Here is a 24,421-nt window from a genome sequence, read left to right on the forward strand (position 1 = left end):
TGGACAGCATCCAATTCTCTAGGGCAGCATTCCACTGCCCTAACCAGGAGAACATTCTTGCTCTTCATGAAATACACTGCCTCATTCACTGCACACCTTCCGACTTTTACAACAAATGAAGCTGGGATTCTAAAGACAACCACCTCTTTTGTTTGCTTGGTTTTGTAACTTCAATGTTCCTTTAACATAATTTGTGTTTCTGTAATTTCCTAGGTTTTAAAAATACAATCTGAAAAAAAATAGAAATTCTATCATGTGGCATCATATTGACACCCATATGGTTCACCAGCAGAGTTGGAACCTTTAGAACCACTGCACAGACCTCTGCCATTTGAGGTAACTGATAGAAGATAAAAACCTACTACTGCTATTTGGACCAACATTAGACAGGCCTCTTTGTCCCAGTCTCCTTGCCCAGCCAATCCCAGTCTTCCACTGGCTGCTTGTCCCAGTCTCCCCACAATTACCAGTCCTAATTTCCCTCTCCTCCCCACTCCCTGCCTGCCAGCTTCCACTTCCAATCTCGCCCTCCAAATTCCTTATCCCAATCCATTCTACCCCATCTTCCCAATCCCTTTGCATTGGAGCCAGACGGCTTCCTCCTCCATGCTGTCTGGATTTCAGGAGAGGGGTCACTGAGAGCAGAGGAATAAAAGGCTCCCTGCTTTCAGTTCCACTCCTGCCCAAGGCAGCTGGGAGCAACCATTACAGGGAAAGTCCAATTCCACCTTTATAGCCCTGGGCTGGAGGGAGCATGCTCAGTTGCTTTGTGGGCATGCACAGTCTGATCAGCACCAGGACCATAACCAGTGGGCACAGATTCTTCAGAGATTTTAGCTGCTATAGCCTTAAAAGACTCCACTGAGCATATGCTGGCCAAATGCAGGTGGATTTTTACAGGGACAACAAAAGGCATTCTCCGAACACAAACTGCCAAATTTCAAGCCCCTGCTCCAAAGCACCAGGGCACTAGAGTTCTCCAAAGAAAAGGCTGCCAATTGTTTTGTATTATTGCAAAACAACATTTTTTCCTAGCCTCATGCTCAGAAACAGCTTAATTGTTTTAGTGAAATTTCTCAAAAAAACAAAAAAACTCATCCTGCGGCAGACATCTGGCACGGGAAATTTCAGCCCAAATGGGTAAAGTTTGGTAAAAAGTCATACATAATTGAAAACAGGATCTTCTAATGGGAAGTGTCAAGCAATCTTAATAATATGCAGTTTATTTAATAGTACAAAGCAACACTACATAACAGTTTAGAACAGGAAATTAAGAAAAATATTCATGCAATTTAAACTGCAAGGGAAATTACATAGGCAGAATGTAATTAGCCAGACTGGAATTCAGTGAGAGCACCAACATTAACACCCTTAACTCTTATGACAAGTGGCATTAACGACTGAGTGCAGTCAATGCTTCAGCTTTACACCTCATTTAAAGAATAGAAAACCTACATGACGCTAGCATCCAATGCAGATAATCATTCTAATATGTTCGGTTATTGAAGCAGTGAACTCAATGAAGCAATTATGCTGAAGGCAGACAGTCTTAAAACATATGCTACAGTAATAAGTACATGAACTGCTAACTAGCAGGACTTTCTAGTCCCCTTACTTGGTTTACTGACTGAATCTGTTTTTTAGATCCATATGCTCAGGGCTCATGGAATAGATTGTAAACAGTACACCTTAAAATCATGAACCTTTAAAGGAACTTTGTAATGTAGACATCAAAAATTACTGTAATGTTACTACCCCACCACCAAATACCTGTATGAGATTACAGGTCTAAATAAAATGTTAAAATATTAGAAAATACAAACCTACCTTTTCCTCTACATTTCCGTTACGGTCAAACTGGTAAAGTGATGCCAGATGAGTAATAATCCACCAGCTAAAACTTAATGGATCTTTGCACTGCACTGGCTCAGAAACAGACATCCCTTCTGCAGTACTGGGTCTTTCAAAGACCTTCTTTAGTAGTTTATTCACCCAGCTCCAAAAAGACTGCAGAGAACAGAGAGAGCCAACCAGAGCTGTGTTAAATGACTTTGTAGAGTAGATTAAATAATAACCTAAGTCTATGTTAAAGGGATTCCTCTCAATACTATCCTGTTTACTTCTTAAGATTGTGCTTTTGGTATTAAAGGAAAAAACAAGCTGATAGTCGTGAAAAAAATACTGAATAACAAAGTTAAGTGGCACCAGGGAAAACCTAGAGCCATTTTAGGATTTTATTCTTCAGAAGGCAAATGGAAAACAAGGGCAGTAAAAGGATGTCCATTGGTCATCCTGGGAGAACATTCCCCTAGAATTTTTACAGGCTAGCTCAAAAGCACATAGAGCAGGGATCTAGAAGATGGTGTATTCTACCATCCTCAAAAGAATCAAGAAAACAGAATCATCTTGCACTGGTGTAGACTGTAGTTGACCTCTCTAACAAAAGAAAACCTGAACTATTTAACTCTCATAGTGAAAAACAGTTTATGAAAATATTCTTTAAAAAAAAGTGTCTCAGAATATACAAAATATATCAAATGGAACAGGAACTTTAGACACAACCTAGTTCTCAAAATGGGTAACAGTTTACCTGCACCTCATATAGCAGATAAATAATTATCTAGGGAGAGATCCAGTAAGAGAGAACAAGGGCTACACATTTATTTATTTATTTATTTTAATTAAAGGAGCTAGCCTGACATTTTTATATTTATTATGATCTTGTGTTAAAGGCACTGGATGGGGACTCAGATCTTTTTATAGTCTCCAGCTCTGCCACAGCCCAGCACAATGGGAACGAAGGATTGTCCAGTGGTTAGCACATTAGCCTGAGAAGTGGAAATCTCACATTCAATTTCTTGTTCCATCACAGACTTCCTTTGTGACCTTGGGCAAGACACTTAATCATAGAACTATAGGGCTGGCAGGGACCTCAAGAAGTCATCAAGACAAGCCTACTGAGCTGAGGCCATAGCAAGTAAGCTTAGACCATCCCTGACAGGTGTTTGTCTAACCCATTCTTAAAACCTCTAGTGATGGAGATTCAACAACTTTCCTTGGAAGCCTATTCCAGAGCTTTACTGCCCTTATAGTTAGAAACTTTTCCTAATATCTGACCTAAATCTCCCTTGCTGCAGATTAAGCCCATTACTTCTTGTCCTACTTTTAGTGGACATGGAGAATAATTGATCATTGTCCTCTATTATTTGAAGACTTATCAGGTCCCCCCATCTTCTTTTCTCAAAACTAAACTTGCCCAGGTTTTTTTTTTTTTTTTTACCTTTCCTCATACAGGGTAGGTCAGGTTTTCTAAACCTTTTATCATTTTCGTTGCTCTCCTCTGGACGCTCTCCAATTTGTACACATCTTTTCTAAAGTGGGGCACTCACAATTGGGCATAGTACTCCAGCTGAGCCTCACCAGTGTTGAGTAAAGTGGGACAATTACCTCTCTTGTCTTAAATACAACACTCCTTTTAATATACCCCAGAATGATATTCGCCTTTTTCGTAACTGCAACACATTGATGACTCATACTCAATTTGTGATCCACTATAACCCCCAGCTGGCCAGTAATTCTCTATTTTGTAGTTGTGCATTTGATTTTTCCTTTCTAAGTGAAGTAATTTTTACTTGTATTGACTGAATTACAGTTTGCTGAATTCATACCCATTTGTCAAGGTCATTTTGAATTCTTATTCTGTACTCTAAAGTGCTTGCAAACCCTGCCAGCTTGGTGTCATCCTCAAATGTTAAGAATACTCGCCATTCCTTTACCCAAATCATGCACATGTACCATTTCTAAAAATGTGAACAACACTCCTCTGTTCAACCATCTTTTGTCTGTCTTGTCTAATTAGATTATAAGATCTTCAGGGCATAGACTTTGTTATGCTCAGCATTTGTACAGCACCTAGCACAATGGCACTCTGATTCTGACTGACTTGTAGATGCTACTGTAGCACAAATAATTAACAAAAAAAAAATTTCACCAGAGACTTTTTTGTCTGCTCACATTAAAAAGTCTGAATACTCTACCATGAAGCTGTTTGATGATATACAGACTAAATATGCATTACTGCAGTGCACAAACCCATTTGAAAGATGAACAGCGCTTTGGATTTTTATGAAGATTGGCAGCTTTCAAAAGAGTTTTTCTAGTAATAAATATTCAGGGAAAGATTGTAGCTGGGCCTTGCCAGGCAAACCTAATGGTGGGTGGGGGGTGGGGTGGGTGTGTGTGCACACGCGTGCCACTTATGCAAGGACTACCTCCCTTCTCTTGTGGTTCCCCTCCCACCTCAATACAGAGTAACAGCCTCTATTGCCTTGCTTTTCTGAAAACAGGGACTGCTCCCTATCAGTGCCCTGGGCCACAAGAAAGCTACCAGTGACAAAGCTCGAACCAGGACACAATGAACTCTCAAGCATGGGGGCTAAGTTGGCATAGCTGACACATTTGTCTCTTGTATGTCAGGGAGCATAATCTCTCTTAAAGCTCCTGATAGGGCAGTGCAACTCTGCATCACGTTGGATGTGAACTAGTGCATTCATGGCACAATCTGGTGCTTAATTTGGTAATTGACCAATCACTATTTGAATATTTTGGATATAAACACTTTCTTATATTTTCCTCATGCTGTTCATGCAGCAATGTTCCCACTTACCTCTGTATGAGACCCTTTATTTCTGTGGTCCAACAGATGAATAAGCAGAACCCATAATTCCTTAATGCAGCTACAGGGGTAGTGGTGACTAGTTAGAGCCTCCGATGGTCTAACCTGGTGAAGAAAATATGAAGTCCATTCACTCACAGAGTAGCAGGGTATTTGAAGTTGCATTTTACATACTAATATTTCCATTCTTTGTTGCAACAATTTAGAATTTATACACAATTACAGAGGATTCTTGTGAAGCACAATGCACTATTCCATTAACATCTAAAATAAATCAAGCACACAGCAAAGGAACCATTATCTACCAATGTACAGTAGAAGCAGCATTACTTTTAAGCTTTTACTGAACCAGTTTCAAATGATTTTTCAAAAAATATTTAATAAGTGAAAGGGATGATCTAAGTACTAATGAAAAGAAACAGCACTAAATACCAATTCATTGTCTACTAGTGAAAGAGAGAGAAAATGATTGATTAGATTCACTTGATGTTCCTGGGAAGAGAAGAAAAAGCTTCCAAATGATTTAATATTTATTATTTTTAACATGCAAATCCCTTAATGGTTATGTGTAATGCTAACAGAATAGAATTTGTTCATGTGAAGATAGTTTTAATTCATGGGAGTATGTTAAAATGCCTCAATGTCCCTACAATATTTCACATAGCAGCATTTTGGTAGTCCTGCGGTAAGACATTATTTTAACATGCTCCAAAGAGCACATTTTGAGTCGTGTGTGTTATCTGATCATTACTTGTTGTTTAAAGAAATTCTCTTCTGACTGATGTTTAATATGTAAAGCAGTCTTGTGGTGAGTTACCTTTCAGTTTCTCACACTCTGAATAGAGAAACAGAGATGTGTGGGTGCACCTAGAGCGGAATCCACAGTGACAACATATCAAAGAAGAATGTGAGATTACTCTACTGGCTGGTATATACAGCAATTAGACTTCCTAGTTTAGATCTGCTAATGATAGGAGGTTGTGAAGAAAAGTCAGCGCACCAATCTTTAAAAAAATAAAATAAAGAGGTTACACAAAAAGGGTACATTACACTGCAGCTTGGAGCATGCTGCTCGGGTATAGAGAAAAGCACTAGCTCTGATCAACTAGTGCGATAAAAATAGCAGTGTAGCTGGGGTAACATGAGCTAGCTGCCTAAGTACACATCCAAAAGGTCCGGGCCAGTTTGTACTCAGGTGGCAAGTGTGAGCTGCTGCTCCTGCTACCTTGGCTATACTGCTATTTTTAGCATACTAACTTGAACACAACTAGTGTTTGTTTGTCTACCCAAAGTTTCCCTTGACAAACGTAAAGAAGCTGTAACGGAAAGCTGAAGTTGTTGAAATAGGAGTGGTGTAAATATAAACTGTAATATGACATTGTAAGTAAGTGCCTAGTTAGCTTACTGCCAAGGTTTTAGTCACTCTCTTTTTGTTCCTTTTGAGAGAGTTTGGAAAGATATTTTCTGCATCTATAGCTCATGTTTGGCATGAAACCCAGCACACTGAACTTATTAAATGTGGCACACACTTCAGTTCTGTACACAGTGCATTTCAAAATTACTCTCCCAATCAATTGCCAGATGGTCATGAATAAATACAACACAGTATGAGTTTCTAACAAATAACACTCTTTAAAAATTGGGAATATTAAACCAAAGGCAAAATTTTAAAACACCAATAACAGGGGACTATGTTTTCCTATGCATCTGTACAGCACCTAGCACAAAGCAGCCCTGATTGTGATTGGGGCTTTCAGATGCTTTCTGCATAAAAGAAATAAAATAATAATACCTTGGTATATTTGTTGATTGACAAGCTTATCAAATCACAGAAGAGGTTTCCACAGTGTGCTTCAAATAAACTGATATTGGTTAAATTTTCTCCGGTTAGGTTCATGAATTGGTGAGCGTACACAATTTGTCCTAAAACACAACAAAAGATCAGATCTCCTTAATACTTGGGCTTGATTCTATGGAAACAAAGACAACAATTTCTATTCACTGTATTTGCGTCAACAAGCAATTCTGAGAGGAGTATCATTTTTGCTTACAAGCAGAAAAATTACTTGAGGAAAGCTTTCCCATTCCAAATTAATCCTGTCGTCTTCTCCATTTCATAAAAGTTTGATATTATTCTGATTGACAATAGAATGGTTGGCATTATATAGTTACTTTGCTGGCATAATCCCTGCAGTCACTACATTGCAGTAAAGGTTTCTTCATTTGCAAATTCTTCTCAGTAACAAATGCCTCTGTGTGACAAATCTGAGGAACCGTCCCAGATTGAGGTGTCATTACAGAAGGTTTAGGAACAAACTGATAAATTGTACAGTAATAACTCACCAGGACCAGATGGTATTCACCCAAGAGTTCTGAAGTTACTCAAATATGAAATTGAGGAACTATTAACTGTGGTATGTAACCTATTTCTTAAATCATCTTCTATACCAGACGACTGGAGGATAACTAACGTGACGCCGATTTTTTAAAAAGGCTCCAGAGGCTATCCCGGCAATTACAGGTCAGTAAGCCTAACTTCAGTACCAGGTAAACTGGTTGAAACAAAAGTAAAGAACAGAATTATCAGACATATAGATGAACATGATTTGCTGGGAAAGAGTCAAGATGGCTTTTTGTGAAGGGAAATCATGCCTCACCTCTCTATTAGAATTCTTTGAGGGGGTCAACAAACATGTGATCCAATCAATAAAGTGTTCTTAGACTTTCAGAAAGCCTTTGACAAAGTCCCTCATCAAAGGCTCTTAAGCAGAGTAAGCTTCATGGGATAAGAGGGAAGGTCTTCTCATGGATCAGTAATAAGTTAAAAGATAGGAAACAAAGGGTAGCAATAAATGGCCAGTTTTCACAATAGAGAGAGGTAAATAGTGGTGTCCTCCAGGGGTCTGTCCTGGGACTACTATTGTTCAACATATCCATAAATGAACTGGGAAAACAAACAGTGAGGTGGCAAAATTTGCAGATGATACAAAACTAATCAAGATAGTTAAGTCCCAGGCAGACTGCAAAGAGCTACAAAATAATAATAATTATAATAATTAATGGAGATATCCCATCTCCTAGAACTGGAAAGGACCTTGACAGGTCACCGAGTCCAGCCCCCTGCCTTCACTAGCAGGACCAAGTACTTATTTTGCCCCAGATCCCCAAGTGGCCCCCTCAAGGATTGAACTCACAACCCTGGGTTTAGCAGGCCAATGCTCAAGCCACTGAGCTATCCCTCCCCCAAAAGGATCTCTCAAAACTGAGTGAGTGGGCAACAAAATGGCAAATGAAATTCAATGTTGATAAATGCGAAGTAATGCATATTGGAAAACATAATCCCAACTATACGTACAAAATGATGGGGTCTAAATTAGCTGTCAAGAAAGATCTTGGAGTCATTGTGGATAGTTCTCTGAAAACATCCGCTCAATGTGCATTGACAGTCAAAAAAGTTAACAGAATGTTGGGGATCATTAAGAAATGGATAGATAATATGACAGAAAATATCATATTACCTCTATATAAATCCATGGTACGCCCACATCCTGAATACCGCGAGCAGATGTGGTCGCCCCATCTCAAAAAAGATATATTGGAATTGGAAAAGGTACAGAGATGGGCATCAAAAATTATTAGGTGTATGGAACAGCTTCCATAAGAGGAGAGGTTAAAAAGACTGGGACTTTTCAGTTTGGAAAAGAGACAACTAAGAAGGGATAGGACAGATGTCTTGACTGGTGTGGAGAAAATGAATAAGGAAATGTTATTTAGTCGCTCACATAACACAAGAACTAGAGGTCACCCAGTGAAATTAATAGACAGCGGGTTTAAAACAAACAAAAGGAAGTACAGTAACTCCTTGCTTAATGTTGTAGATTTGTTCATGAAAAATGCGACTTTATGCGAAACCATGTTAAGTGAATCCAATTTCCCCAAAAGAATTAATGTAAATGGGAGGGGGGGGGTAGGTTCCAGGGAAAAAATTTTTGCCAGACAAAAAACATTATATGCATATACAGTATAAGTTTTAAACAATTTTAAACGAACAGTTTAATATTGTACACAGCATTGAATGATTGTGAAGCTTGGTTGAGGTGGTGGAGTAAGAGGGTGAAATATTTCCCAGGGAATGCTGTGCTGCTAAATGATGAACTAGCATTTGGCTGAGCCCTCAAGGGTTAATACGCTGTTGTTAATGTAGCCTCACACTCTACAAGGCAGCATGGAGGAAGGAAACACAATAGATGCAGGGCAGTAGTTGCAAACACTTCCCTGCAAAAACTGAACATGATGATGAGCCCACGCTATCCAGCTGGAGCGCACCACTCCCTCCTCCTGACAGCACATGCACGGGTGCAGAGGCTGAATTTCGAAAGTGCTGGGGGGTGCATGCATGAGTGAGGCTAGGTCTACACTACCCGCCTGAATCGGCGGGTAGAAATCGATCTCTCGGGGATTGAATTATCATGTCTCGTCGGGACACGACAATCAATCCCCGAATCGACGCGCTTACTCCACCAGCGGAGGTAGGAGTAAGCGCCGTCGACGGGGAGCCGCGGAGGTCGATTTTGCCGCCGTCCTCACAGCAGGGTAAGTCGGCTCCGATACGTCGAATTCAGCTATGCTATTCGCATAGCTGAATTTGTGTATCTTAAATCAACCCCCCCCCCCATAGTGAAGACCTGTCCTGAGAGAGACGTGCATTTCCCCTTTAAGGTCACTGACCCCACTTCAAGTATGTTGCCCTTTTAAGCAGATGAGCCAGTTCAAACAGGAAGCAACAGCTTCCAGCAAGCTCCCCCCCTACACCTTCTGTCCCCTCCTCCGCTTTGTGGAGAGGGGGTACAGAGCGGGGGAGGAGGGGCAGGAGCAGGGGGACATCCTGATATCAACACCCCTCTCCCCCTCCTCCCCCAGCAAGCAGGAAAAAGTTAACAGAATTATTAGGTATATGGAACAGTTTCCATAAGAGGAGAGGTTAAAAAGATGGGGAGCAGCTCAAAGGCAGAGGGCAAGGCAGGAGCAGCACGGCAGTGGGGGGAGGGACAGCTGAACTGCTGCTGGGCAGCTGCCGAGCTCATTTAGGTGAGCTGATGGCCCCCCTTGGTTCTAATCCCCACAAGGAGGGGCTGCTCTTCCAGAGAATCCTGCAAGCAGTGGACAAAGCAGGCAGCTGCCAAACGACGTTATAAGAGAGCATTGCACAACTTTAAACGAGCTTGTTCCCTAATAGATCAGCAACGTAACAACAAAACAACGTTAACCGGGACAATGTTAAGTGAGGAGTTAATCACACCAGTTTCAATTATTTTGGGTCATTTATTTCAAAATACCAGTCAGCAAGTTTGTCTGTAACAAGACAGACAACAAAAAAGACTCAGAAAATGTCTTTTTTTTTTTTTTTTTTGGACAAATAGATTCCTTACTAGGCATATTAATACAGGACTCTGAGTAATAATTCCTTTAAACTACCGTATTTCCCACGCCCATCAGAAACAGTGCAAAGACTTGGGGGGATTCTGGGATAACAGAGGAGCTGAGGGAGATGGAGGTAAATTGCTGGGAAGAAACCTGGGTGTGAACTTGGAGGGTTGTTGGGTATGGGTGGGAAAAGTATGGAACAGGTTTTTTTGCGGGGCAGGGAGGGATTGTTAGGGAGTTTTCCCCATGCAGACCCCTAGCCTCTCCCATTCAGTCAGGCACATCTGCCCATCCCCATGTGTCCCTCCACCCCCACTCGGACACCCACTCCCCCCATCCCTATGTGGCCCTGCATCCCTCCCCCATCCCCATGTGGCTCTGTGCCCCCACTCAGCCACTCCCCTGTCTGTGTCCCTGTACCCTCCTGCCTGTCCCCATTTGTCTCTGTGTGCCTCCACCCAGCCACCCTCTGTCTCTATGTAGCTCTACACCCCCTCCATCACCATGTGGCCCTGCACCTCCCCCATGGTCCTTTGTCTCCACTCCCATTCAGCCCCAACCCCAGTCTATCCTCCTGCACTAGCCCTTATGAGCCCCTGTCTGACACTCTCCCCTCCCCCCAGCATCCCATGCTGTCTGTCAACCCATAGCCCCTGTCTCCTGACCTGGCCTGACAGGCACTACAAAGGCGGCACTACAGGCTCGCTCTCTTCCCTTGCTGGCTGGGAGCTGCTGCTGTTCTTGCGCCACTTCGCCCTCTGGTGGGCACAAGGCAGAACTGCAGCAACATTTCAGCAGAAGCTTTTTTCTGCGCAAAAAATTAAAATATGTATGGCTCATTAATTATGCATGTGCACAGTAGTGCAGAATTCGCACAGGAATACAAGATTTTTTTTGGATACGGAATCCATAACTAAACTGCTGAACAAAATCAAAGATGAATATTTTGGAGGACTCACAACACTGTGGATAAGTGACCAAGCATGAGTACTGCTCTTAGTGACATAATGAGGCATTTTGTTATTAATTTAAATAGCAGCTGCATTGGGTCTCAAGTAACTGAGCAATCAAGTGTCTAAAATTTTTTGTACACATGAAAAAAAACAAAAGCAAGTGATATAAATGTTTAGAAATTCATTGCTTGAGGGCAGCTAATATCAAAGTTACGCTTATTGAATTCAAGTGAACCTATACTTTATAACTGTTTTTGCTGAAAACTCTTTATTATGCAATATCCTACTATAATATATTTTGTACAATTATATAATGTATTAGCTATGGTCGAAATTCTGCCACCTTTTCTCATGTTGATCAACACCTTATTGGGTCCTATTTAGGTCAAGTTGAATTTCAGCTGAAAGGTCAATGGGATCCCACATGGAGTAAGATTTTACTCAACGTGAGTAAAGGTGGCAGAATCTGCCCCTTATATGTTTTAGTATATTTTTCTTATGGGAAGTTGTGGAGATTAGTTAACGTAAAGTGCTATATGAATGTCAAATATATTTATTATTACTCCAACTTGTACGTGGCAGTTAAATGTTACTGTAGTTCTTGGACAAGTATATATCTGCCTTTCCATAATACTGTATTATGAATGGAAACTTAAAAGGAAGTCTTGTTGGCCTCCTTCACTCCACCCCAACAACAGCAAATGAATTACTAAAAGAGGAGCTGGCTCTCATATACCTCAATGTCTAGATTACTACAATTTTTGTAATTCACATATGTACCAGTATTGGACCATTATTTAGAAGCTCTATACTAAAGTGGATTTCAATGCAATGTGACACAACACTTATAGAAAGGGGAAAGAAATAGTACTCTAGAATTATTTTTTGTGCTTGACTTGGCTGACATACAAATGAACAATACATAAATAATCCTCACAATGCAACTCATATTGCCCTCCTTCGTATTTCAACCATTTTTCTCTAGCAAGCTGAATTGCTTTGAAGCTGTTCTCCTCGACTGCATTCCCTGACCTTTTACTTTAGTTGCTACCATAAACAGCTTACTAGTTTCAGTGTACTCCTTGCCCTGTAAAGCCACTAAACCCCCCCCACACACACATATTGGTTTGCCCTTTTCTCACTATATTTTCACACACTCCTTTGGCGAAGGTCTCTCTCTTCTCCCAATACCTCCTCAGTGGTCGCCTGTGCACAAAAATGTGGATTTTTTTTTTTAATCAATCACAAAATCTCCTCAAGAATTCTCATAAATGAAGCACAGACATGTTGCTTGGAACTGATGAGGAAGTGTCCTCTTTTAAAATCATGGCCTCAACATAACATATGGTCTTGACCATTCTCTTCAAATCTGTATCAGCCATCCCTGGATACCCTTTCCACCCCGTTCACATCAAATTATTGTGTGCTGTTCATCATCTTTTGATTTTTTGCAAGCAACATTCAGAAGTGTATTTTTTTAAATTAAACTTGAGTCATTTGAAGTTTCAAGAGAAAATAATTTGATGGCTCAGTCTAATCCCAGTAGCACAAATCCACAATACAATTTGATGTAATTGTCAACCTTCATTAGGACAGGATCAACCCCGGATTAGTAACTGTACTGTACATCCAGATTGAGATGCACTAGCCAAAGCATGTGGGAAAACTTGGAAATAACCTGCCCTCACCACTCTTGATTTTAGCCAATGTATCTAATAGCAATTAAAAAGAAAAAAAAAAATAAAGTAAATGCAGAAACTAATCCCCAAAGAAAGTAAAATAATTTGGACAACTTCAGATCAGAAACATATGTAACCGGGGGGGGGGGGGGGGGGGCGGAAACTAAATCACTAAAAATATGCAAAGCATAAACATGCACCATAAACAGATGGACTTACGCAGCATCTTCTCGCCTAGGACATGAAGAATTTCCAGCACTAGCCAATGGATATCCAAGTGGAGATGCAGTAAATGCCACGATGGAGGAAACAGCTGTGATAAAAGACATATTTTTTTTTTCTAATTTCATATTTACTAAGCAAAGCCTGGATCCTATCCTAAGAACCACGAGGACAGGCAGACTCCTATGACCATGTGGAGTCCCACTGATGGCAAGTATCACATTAAATAATACGTTCCAAAGTGAAAGAGAAAATGTTCTTCCTCACACACTTACTCTTCTGTTTAGAGCAGGTTCACAAAATCTTTAATCTAACCCACAATCCAACTAACCAAAACATCTTAGTTCAAGGTGAACAGGTGAAGCACCATCAAATCCCTATGTGCCCTTCTAGCACACACATTATTAGACAGCAGAGAACTGGTAAATGGACCATAATAAGGATCAACTTTTTTATTCAGAGCCCTAACCATTTTAACTTCTGAGACCTCAGAGCTACTCAAAGTGTAACGCATCCATCCCTAGAGACAGAGAACATCAGTTCTTCATCAGTCCTTGACCCAAACAGACTGAATGGCAGGAATCAAAATGTCACTCCTTACCATAGGTATTTTCCTTCATCGTAATGATTTGCATAGCGCTCTAATCATGGAATCCCTTTTAAACAAAATAAAATAAAAATATTCCCTACCCCAAATGGAAAAATCTTACAACTGTATACTGCTCTAGTCTATTAAATGTTCATAGAATATCAGGGTTGGAAGGGTCCTCAGGAGGTCATCTAGTCCAACCCCCTGCTCAAAGCAGGACCAATCTCCAGACAGATTTTTGCCCCAAATCCCTAAATGGCCCCCTCAAGGATTAAACTCAAAACCCTGGGTTTAGCAGGCCAATGCTCAAACCACTGAACTATCCCTCCCCCCAAAAAGGGAAATGGAGTTATTGCAGTTTTCTCCTGCACAAAGATGCTCTTTTCCTGTTTTAGACAAGTTTCAGAATTTGTCTTTATAAAAGTGCCTCTTCTAGTTGGGAACTCGAGAGTTCTCATTGTAATCATGGATAAACACAATTAATTTTTGAAAAACAAATAATAGCACTATGACAAGCCGATTGATCAAGCCTATTTATTCACCTCTAAATATAAATTACATTTTATTTGCATAATGCCAATAAGGATTCTAAAAGAGAAATATTGTACAAAGAAAATGCAAGGTCTAATACACCCAATGTCAAAAAATAACTGTTTGAGCAATATAGGATGACACTTAACTAATAAGTGCATGAGATGCATTCCCATTTTTTAAATAAAACTAACTTTTATTCATCATAATTTATAAGAGTCAAATCTGGACTGTGGTATGATGTATTAAAAAGATAAGCCAAACCTTTGCCTGATGTTGAATGGTAAATGCTCCCAGGATACTACTTGGGAGTTCATACAGATGTCCAATATGTAAGGTCAAGGCATGAAGCTCCTCAACCAGCACTGAAGGGAGCTGGACTTCCAGTTCTTCATATGGATGAAGTAGCCCGTCATCCTCTGTTTTGTGTGATTCCAGGTATCTGAATGAACAGCACATCAATATATAATTAAAGGGTGCATAACAGATGGTTATTCAAAACTAATTACACACAATAAGTTAACTAGTTATTGAAATTGTGTATGTCATCTCACCTGAAGATGAACACCTTCACATAATGCAGAAATGCAATACAGTGATGTCTGATGTTGCCTGCTTCAGAGTGTAGATTTGCAGCCTGACCTGAAAACAGAAAATTAACGAGTCAGAGGCATAAATCACTTCTTTCAAAAGAAATCTTTATAATACTAATGACACTGTAGTGATAAAAATATTTCACAATAAGTTCTAAGAGCAATTCTGTTTAAACAATATCGTTCAACTGTAAATAAAATGTTATATTACAATTTTTCCCTGCTAAGTATCCTCCACATAAACTATCACAAAACACGGTCCAGTTAAAGGTAAAAAGAAAGAGAAAATGCCATACATAGTTCAGTACAGTGGGAATCATTCACATTATCTTCACTTGTTTTCCCTGACACAGTAGATTAAACAACAGAAAAGCACAACTTTAGAATCTGTGAAGATGTAAGCAAGCATTGTTATGGATTAGTTTTAATAAGAAGAGATGGAAGAATGGAAAAACACCATCATCAGACAAATTCCTAGGTACACTATGAGGTGGGCTGTAGTCCACGAAAGCTTATGCTCTAATAAATTTGTTAGTCTCTAAGGTGCCACAAGTACTCCTGTTCTTTTTGCGGATACAGACTAACACGGCTGCTACTCTGAAATATGTGGACACTGAAGCCCAAAAGCATTTTTAAAAGCTACATTGCAGCTGCATGGGACAGGGAGGGAGGGACAAGGTTTTGGCAGCACAGCAGAGACCACATTTACAAGAACTTCACATGATACTAGTAAAATATTTCTGGGAAATTTACACTAACAGATACAAAAATTTGGAAGAACTGGCACATACTGCAGGTTATTAAAATGTCCAGACTGACATATAAAGAAAGAGAAGTACTAGCTGGTCCAATAACAGAGAAGAAACAGATAATTTCATCATTAAAATCAGGGAAGAGCCCTGTATCTGATGGAGACACCTCTGAATTCTATAAAATGTTTAAAACACAGATAACACCCTTGTTACTAAGTGCATTTCCATCTTCTGAACTGATTCACCAAAACCAAGCTAGCTTTATAGATGGAAGAAGTCCCTGAAATAATATAAAAAACGGTTACCTGCCTTTTCGTAACTGTTGTTCTTCGAGATGTTACTCATGTCCATTCCATTTCAGGTGTGTGCGCCCCCACGTACACAGTTGGTGGAGATTTTTCTCTTAGCGGTATCTGTAGGGTCGGCTGTGGTGCCCTCTTTGAGTGCTACGCTCATGCGTAGGTGTATTAGGCGCCACCGACCCTACACCCTCTCACTTCCTTCTTGCCGGCAACTCTGACAGAGGGGTAAGGAGGGTAGGTAATGGAATGGACATGAGCAACACATCGCGAAGAACAACAATTATGAAAGGTAGGTAACCATTTTTTCTTCAAGTGCTTGCTCATGTAGATTCCATTCTAGGTGACTCACACGCAGTGTATGTGAAGGTGAGTTCGGAGTTCACAGTCTGGCGGTTGATAGTACTGAAGTACCCTACTGAAGCCAGTGTCGTCCTTGTTCCTGCTGGGTAAGCGCGTAGTGGGACGAGGACGTATGACCAAGCGGCCACCCTGCAGATGTTATGGATAGGCACTTGGGCCAGAAAGGCTGCCGAAGACGCCTGGTCGAGTGGGCAGTTACAATCACCGGGTGTTCCACAATAAGGGTCGCCTGATCATGGCAGAAGTGAATGCAGGCGGTGATCCAAGATGAACACTGGGCAACCTTTCATTCTGTCGGCTACCGCGATGAACAACTGTGTCGACTTGTGGAATGGCTTGGTCCTTTCAATGTAGAAGGCTAATGCCCTCCTGACATCTAGGAAATACAGCTTATGCTCCTCCTCCAATTTATTCGGCTTTGGAAAGAAGACAGGTAAGAAAATGTCCTGGCTTGTATGAATCTGGGAGACCATCTTGGGCAGGAAAGCCGGGTGTGGTCTCAGCTGGACCTTGGTTCCGAGGTGAGCGCCCTAATCTCTGAGACCGGATGGGCAGATGTTATTGCGACCAGGAATACAATCTTCCAGGACAGGAGAAGAAGAGAGCAGGAAGCCAAAGGCTTGAAGGGGGTCCCGTGAGCCACGACAGCACCAGGTTCAGGTCCCACAGAGGAACGTGCAGGTAGAGGCGCTCAAGGCCCTTGAGGAATCTGGCAGTCATGTCCTGGGCAAAAACCGACCTACCCGCAAGCGGCGGATGGAAGGCCAAGACAGCCGCCAAGTGAACCTTGACAGAGAAAAGGGACAGGCCTTGGAGTTTGAGATGCAGAAGGTAATCTAGGATTAACTGCATCAAGGCTCGTGCAGTCCGAATGCCTTTATCCGAGGTCCAGCAGGCGAACCGCTTCCATTTGGCCAGGTAGGTCGCTCTGGTGGAGAGTTTTCTATTGCCCAATGGGACCTGTTGGACATCAGCCAAGCACTGCTGCTCCTGCTCATTTAACCATGCAGCAGCCTAGCTGTTAGGTGCAGCACCTGCAGGTTCGTATGCAGAAGACTGCCATGGTTTTGGGACAGCAGGTCCGGCTGGAGTGGTAGCTGGAATGGAGCGGCCACTGAGAGGTCCAGCGGCTGCGCTAGCAGTGGTTCAGCATGCTAAGCCAGCACTACGAGGATCACCCTTGCCCTGTCCTACTTGATTTTCATGAGGACCCTGGAGAAACGGCACCGGAGGGAAGGCATACTTCAGAGCCCCCAACCATGGGAACAAAAAGGCGTCAGACAGGGGTCCTCTGTCCATACCCCGCATTGCACAGAGAACGTGGCATTTCTTGTTCTGCCTGGACACAAACAAGTCCACCAGGGGAGTTCCCCACTTGCGGAAGATGAAGCTGACCACATCCGGATGGAAGGACCACTCATGGCGAGGCAAGAAGGTCATGCTGAGGTGATCTGCAAAGGCATTCTTGGCCCCAGAGAGGTGAGTGGCTCCAAGATGGATATCGTGCTACAGACAGAAGTCCCAGAGCCGGAGGGCTTCTTGGCAGAGAGCAAACAATCTGGCAGTGCCCTGCCTTTTTTCTTCTTCGAGTGCTTGCTCATGTCGATTCCATTCTAGGTGACTCACAAGCAGTGTCCAAGAAGGGGGGCTCGGAGTTCGCAGTCTTGCAGCTTCCAGCATTGCTCTGCCAAAACTAGCGTCATCTCGAGCTTGCTGGGCAAGTGCATAATGAGACACGAACGTGTGGACAGACGACCAGGTAGTGGCCCTACAGATCTCTTGGATTGGTACCTGTGCTAGGAAGCCCACTGACGACGCTTGAGCCCTAGTCGAGTGTTCTCTGAGCAGACACTGGGCGACCTTTCATTCTGTCTGCCACTGCAACAAACAACTGCGTTGAATTATGGAATAGCTTCTTTCTACCTATGCCAGCGCCCTTCTGATGTCCAGGGTGTGTTGCCTGCACTCCTTATCTGACGTAGGAAGCTTTGGAAAGAAGACAGGTAAATATATGTCCTGGCCAGTCTGAAACCGGGAAATGACCTTGGACAGAAATGCTGGGTGCAGTTGCAACTGGACCTTAGCCTTGTAGAAGACCGTATAGGGCTTTCTGAAGTAAGCGCCCTGATCTCGGACACCCTGCAAGCCAACGTTATTGCAACCAGGAACAAAACCTTCCAGGAGAGAAGCAGGAGAGAGCAGGAAGTCAGAGGCTCAAGGGGCCTCAACAGCACGAGAGTTACATCCCAGGAAGGCACGGGATCCGAGACGTGCAAATAGAGATGCTCCAGACCTTTCAAAAACTGTGCCATCATGTGGTCAGTGAAGATTGACCTGCCTTGGAGCGGAGGATGAAAGCCGAGATCGCGGCCAGGTGGACCTTGATCGATGACAGGGACAAACTCTGGAGTTTGAGCTGCAGCAGATAATCCAGGATCTCCTGCAGTGGGGCCTACTCGGCCTGGATACGCTGTTCTGAGGCCCGGCCCATGAACCTTTTCCATTTGGCCAGGTAAGTCACTCTGGTGGAGGATTTCCTGCTACCCAACAAGACCTGCTGAACATGGGGCGAATATGCCCATTCGTCCATGCTTAGCCATGCAGTAGCTGAGCCATCAAGTGCAGCACCGTCAGGTTCAGGTGCAAAATGCTACCGTGGTTCTGAGACAGCAGATCCGGCCAGTGGGGTAGCTGCAGTGGGGCGGCTACTGAAAGGCTCAGCAACATGCCGAACCAGTGTTGGCGAGGCCACATGGGGGATATTAGGATAACTCTCGCCCAGTCTTGCTTCTTCTTCATAAGGACCCTATGAATCAATGGCACTGGCAGGAAGGCATACATCAGCGCCAACAACCATGGAATGAGAAAAGCGTCTGATAAGGAGCTCCTGTCTATTTCCCAGATCTAACAGAACACGTGACATTTTCTGTTCTGCCTGGACGTGAACAGGTCTACCTGGGGAGTCCTCCACCTCTGGAAAATTATGCTGACCACCTCCAGATGGAGCGACCACAACTGAACAGGGGATAGATCCCACTCTAGAGAGCACAGAGATGGGTGTTTTAGAGGGGGGCCCATCAAAGGAAGTTGAGAAGCAATTTGGGGGAGTACAGGAATATCTCCTCACTGATTAAAGGGAAGGGTTTGCCCAGAACAGCTGTTCCAGCATCTGTGTGTAAAACTGCAGCTGGGTGTGTCCCTAACTGTATGTGTGCTGGTAAAGTACAGTCTGAAGCCCGAGTGAAGGCTTCCCTCAGCAATACAGTGTAAAGGGTGCCCAGGCTGGTGGGTCAGGTGGGCTCAGTGGTACCCCAGTTCCAAGTGGCACCCTAGGGAGAAGGGGAACCCGTCACACCAAGTGTCCTTTAACTCATGCAGCCTGGCATCAGTCTGCTCTGAAAAAAGAGACTATTCCCGTCGAATGGGAGATCCTGGATAGAGGTCTGCATCTTTTTGGACAGGCCGATGGTCTGAAGCCAGGAGCTGTGCTTCATGATCACTGCCGACGCAACCATCCTAGCTGCCGAGTCCGCTGCATCCCACACCATCTGGAGAGAACACCTAGCCGCCGTGATGCCCTCCTCCACCAGGGTGCCAAATTCCTCGGCCAAACCCTGAGGGAGGGACTCCTTGAATTTATGGAGGGAGTCCCATAAGTTAAAATTGTACCTGCCCAAGAGGGCCTTATGGTTCACCACCCGGAATTGCAGGCTGGCTGTTGAATAAATATTTCTCCCCAAAAGGTCTAGTCTTTTGGCCTCTTTATTTTTGGGCGTTGAACTGGTGTGCCCCTGCTTGTCCTTCTCGTTGGCCGCAGAGACAACTAGTGAACCCGGAAGTGGGTGGGCATAAGGTATTCGAATCCTTTGGCCAGGACGAAGTACTTCTTTTCAGCCCTTCTGGAGATGAGCTGGACGGACGGACGATGGGGTTTGCCAGAGGGCGTTGGCAATTTTCAGGATCCCGTCATGCACTGATAGTGCAACACGGACGGGATAGAGGCTGAGACACGTTGAACAAGGTGTCCGACCGCTCAGCCATCTCCTCCACCTCTAGGCCCAAGTTCTCAGTCACCCATTGAAGCAAAGCCTGGTGTTCTTTAAAATCATCCAGCGGGTTGGTCCTCAAGGATCCCGCAACTGCCGCGTCTGGGGATGAGGACGACGACTATACCACTGGCGGAGGTCATCCTCCATGGGAGAGGAGGGTTTTGGGGTGGGCACTGCCTCCTCTACCCAGACCTCCGAGTGCGTCTCATGTACTGAGCCCGGTGCTGCCGGTGCCGACAGCTGTTGTTCCGATGTGGTGGCAGATGAGCGGTGCAAAAGGGGCATCATCATCACCAACATGCCCCACACACTCCAATAAGGCCACTCTGCTGACCACTGGCCATGCCGCCAAGGCAGTGCCATAGATGTCAATGCGGCCTCAGGTGCCCAGTCGCGCTGGTGGGGTCTTGGCAAGAGGCTAAACTGCCCTTCCGTGCCAGAGGAATCCCCTTCTGGGGACCACGGCGGGGCGGCTGATTTCTGAGTCTGCCTGCTGACCGTCGCTGCCAGAGACTGGTGTTCGGAGTGGGAAGATTGGTGCCAGTATCCAGGGGACCAGGGCCAGGGGGACCAGAATCGTGATGGGAAACGCTCCCACGGGGCAGGCGACCAAGATCTATGCCTAGAGGACGACTGACATGAGGGCAAACGGTGCCAGTAATACAGAGATCTGGGCTGCAATGCCGGAGATCTGCGGTGCAAAGATGGAGAGCACTGCCTTGGCCCGGGAGATCGGCGGCGCTCCATTGCCCCATGAGGGGTCTTAGAGGCTGGCTTGCCCTCGTAGGGAGCCTTTGCCACTTCCTGCGGCGCACATGGTGCCACCACTGTGGAGGCCTCCGCTCTCTCCACGCCAGGGAAACTTAGAAAAGCGTCAATGCTGCCAGAAGTTTGGGTCCCCTACCACTCCCCGGAGTCAGTCGTGGATCCTTTAAGGGGCTAAGGGCCCCGACCAAGGAGGCACGTCCACATGGGCTGGAGTGGCTGGGCAGCCCAAACTGGGTCCTTTGGCCAATGCCCCATGGCCTTTTTTGCAGAACTGTGCTTCTTCATTTTCTTTCTGGGCACTGGTGACGGGGGTGCGCTGCGCACCGAGGCCTAGGTACTAGGCTAGTCTTGGCGGGACAACTCAGAAGCCAGACGAAGGGCAGCCTCCATACGGAGCGCTCACAAATGAATATCCCACTCTTTATGAGTCCTGAGTCAAAGAGTTTTACAAATACGCACTTGAGGCAGCTGCTGCGAGGATCACTTACAGGCATATGCCTGTTACAGTCTGTGCAGGGCTTAAACCCCGGAGACTGGAGCATGGCCCACCTGGGGCAAAGTCCCCGCTGGGACTCTAACTTCTAACTATGTTTAACAGCTACTTAACACTAACTATTATAAACAAAAGAGGGTCCTGTGGCACCTTTGAGACTAACAGAAGTATTGGGAGCATAAGCTTTCGTGGGTAAGAACCTCACTTCTTCAGATGCAAGATGTCTTGCATCTGAAGAAGTGAGGTTCTTACCCACAAAAGCTTATGCTCCCAATACTTCTGTTAGTCTTAAAGGTGCCACAGGACCCTCTGTTGCTTTTTACAGATTCAGACTAACACGGCTACCCCTCTGATACTATAAACAACTATTTACAAGACCCTAAGGCTTGAAGTCAGAAGAAATGAAGCCGCTAGCCCTTGCTATGTAAGGAAAGGCGCTCCGACTAACCACCACGGGCGGTAAGAAGGAACTGAGAGCTGGTGGTGCCTGATATACAGACACACGAGTGCGGCACTCAAGGGGTGGGCCAGCTGGCCCCATGGATACTGCTAAAGCAAAAATCTTCAACAACCATGCACGTGAGAGCACACACAACTAAAATAGAATTGACACGAGCAAGCACAAAGAAGCAGCAAGCAAGAAGAAGAAAACTTTTATATGTGGTACAGCACTCCAGAAGCACTAAAGAGGTCTACATTCTAACTATGAACAGTCTCAATAGAATGCATATTTCTATTCAGAATGTTAGAGAAATATGGTTTTGAGGGACACTTGCAGAAGTGGAACAAAACAATCTATAAAAATCCTATGACATGCACCTGGGGAAAAATACTGAGCCAATACCATTACACAGAATAAGAGAGGATGTCCCTTACACCCTTCTTACGTGATTTAATTATCAAAGCACTAGCCCAAAATTTCAGGGACACATGTTCAAGGAATAAGTGTATAGATAGAATAGAAAACAGTTTCATTATATGCTGATGACCTTATGCTTGTTATGCAAGTTATAAATAAAAATTGGCTAGTATAAAAGAAATAACTGAAGCTTTTGGTCAGGAATTGGGGTACAGCCTAAACTACTCTAAAGCCTAGTCTACACTAGAAAATGAAGTTGGTTTAAATACACCACTCAAGGGTATGAAAAATCCACCTCCTTTAGCAGCATAGTTAAACCAACCCCACCACCAGTGTAGACAGCACTAGGTTGATGGAGGAACTCTTCCATTGACCTAGCTACTGCCTCTTGCGTTAATTACACCAACAGAACCACCCCTCCCGTTGGTGTAGGTAGTGTCCACACTGAAGCACTACAGCAGCACAGCTGCAGCATTTCAAGAGTAGACAAGCCTTTAATACTATGTCTTGCATCCAAAAGAGTCTTAAAAGATTACAAATGCTCAACAAAAGTAGTGGATAATAAAATTAGATACTTGGACATTGACATAAGACCTAAATGGGGAAGTTGTTTAAATTAAATATTGAGCCCCAGTAATGAAAATTATTTGCAATGATCGAAGCAGGAGGAGATTATTACTTATTGATATTGTCAAAAAAGGGATAAAAACTAATAAAAGTATTGGTCTACTTTAGATAGGAAAACAATACAACAGAAATACTGAAGTAATCAAGATGTTTTTATGTGAACACAATAATCTTGTACTTACAGGAACAATAAATAGTCAAGAAGGGCATACACGTAGGACAATAACTGACTTACATTCCCAATCCCACCTCTAACTTTCCATATTTCCTAGCTTCCCCTTCATCCCTGGAAAATAGTCAGCTTCCCAATAAAGGTTTTAAAAATTAATATGAATGATTAAATATACATATATCATGTTACAGTTGCATTTATATCATTTGAAAGAAGGGGAAAGGGGAATGATATAAACAGGTACAATTAATATGCAACATGCTGTTAAATATTGTTAATTTTGTTTGACATTGTAACTGAAGTATGTGATGGGGTGTACCTGGCCTATGCAGCTCCCTACGGGAGGCCCAAAAGTCCTACTACACCCCTCCCCACGAAGCAGCAAAATGACAGGAAAGGAGCAATGAAAGTGAGTTCTCCAGGAATGTCTAAAGAGACCTCACAGAAGCATGCAATCGAAGCCCAGCAGGGAGCTGCAGGGTTTCAGCAGGTCAGTTCGTCGCTAGGACCAGAGGGGTGAGGAAGGGAGTGCCTTTCTGGTCAAAGGTGTATGGGGGATAGCTAGAGTTTAGTTCTTGCTGTGTTTGCTTAAGCTAGGTTTGCAGAGAGAGAGAGAGAGGACCCAAGAACATTAACCCTGATATAAGGGTGAAACTAAAAGGGGCCAGGTAGGAACAGGCCCAGAGATGAAGCACCAACGAACTGAAAATCAAGCAGGGTGCAGCTGCTGTTTATAATGTCCGGGGGTTGGAATCCAGAGTAGTAAACAGGCCTGGATTCCCCCACCAGCCATAGTGGCATAAACCCCAAGAAGGGGACAGGAGTTATTTGAGAGCCCGAACAAGACTGAATTAAGTGGGCCCAGAGCACAGGCTGAAGACACTAGTGAGGACAACAGGACTGTTCATTTATTGGACTCTCTACTATCCTAGAAGAGGTTCATTTGGATGTTGTGACTTGGTTGGAGGGCCGAGCCATTGAAGATCCACCAGCGTTGACTGGCAGTCTGGAGGGAGAGCAGAGTGCGAGAGACTGCAGAACCAAACCCATCTGCTAGGATGCACTCAAGAGGTGAGTACTCCCATTACAGTAAAACATTTTGTAAGTGACTTGAAATATCAAACACAAAAACATAAAAGGGAAAAAGGATCTGCACACACCCGTCACACCTCAGAGATTCCTGCAGTGACTCTCCAAAGCCTATGGAGAAATGGAGGGTAATATGGGTTGGCCTGGTGTACATGTACAACCCATCCACAGGGCCCAAACCAAATTTGGGGGATGATGGAAGAAGCAGGTTTGGCCCATTCCTCCCTCAAATACTCTGTATTTAGTGGCTGTGGCCTAGTTGCATGTGCACTCTGGGCAACTGG

General features: G+C 43.7%; 1 protein-coding gene across 2 annotated transcripts in view; it reads right to left on the minus strand.

Annotated features, from left to right (window-relative positions):
* The window catches only part of MMS22L (MMS22 like, DNA repair protein), a 142,186-nt gene that overhangs the window by 108,223 nt on the left and 9,542 nt on the right, over positions 1–24,421 (minus strand). For both annotated transcript variants that reach the window (XM_005301141.4, XM_065588224.1), the window contains exons 5-10: positions 14,628–14,715; positions 14,338–14,515; positions 12,951–13,044; positions 6,468–6,598; positions 4,667–4,780; positions 1,828–2,007 (exon numbers count right to left, since the gene is read on the minus strand). In XM_005301141.4, the coding sequence (XP_005301198.2) occupies positions 1,828–2,007; positions 4,667–4,780; positions 6,468–6,598; positions 12,951–13,044; positions 14,338–14,515; positions 14,628–14,715 (785 nt within the window). The remainder of the gene's footprint in view (positions 1–1,827; positions 2,008–4,666; positions 4,781–6,467; positions 6,599–12,950; positions 13,045–14,337; positions 14,516–14,627; positions 14,716–24,421) is intronic.

The sequence above is a fragment of the Chrysemys picta genome, chromosome 3 (genome assembly GCF_011386835.1).
Source record: "Chrysemys picta bellii isolate R12L10 chromosome 3, ASM1138683v2, whole genome shotgun sequence".
In the NCBI taxonomy this organism is placed as follows: Eukaryota; Metazoa; Chordata; order Testudines; family Emydidae; genus Chrysemys; species Chrysemys picta.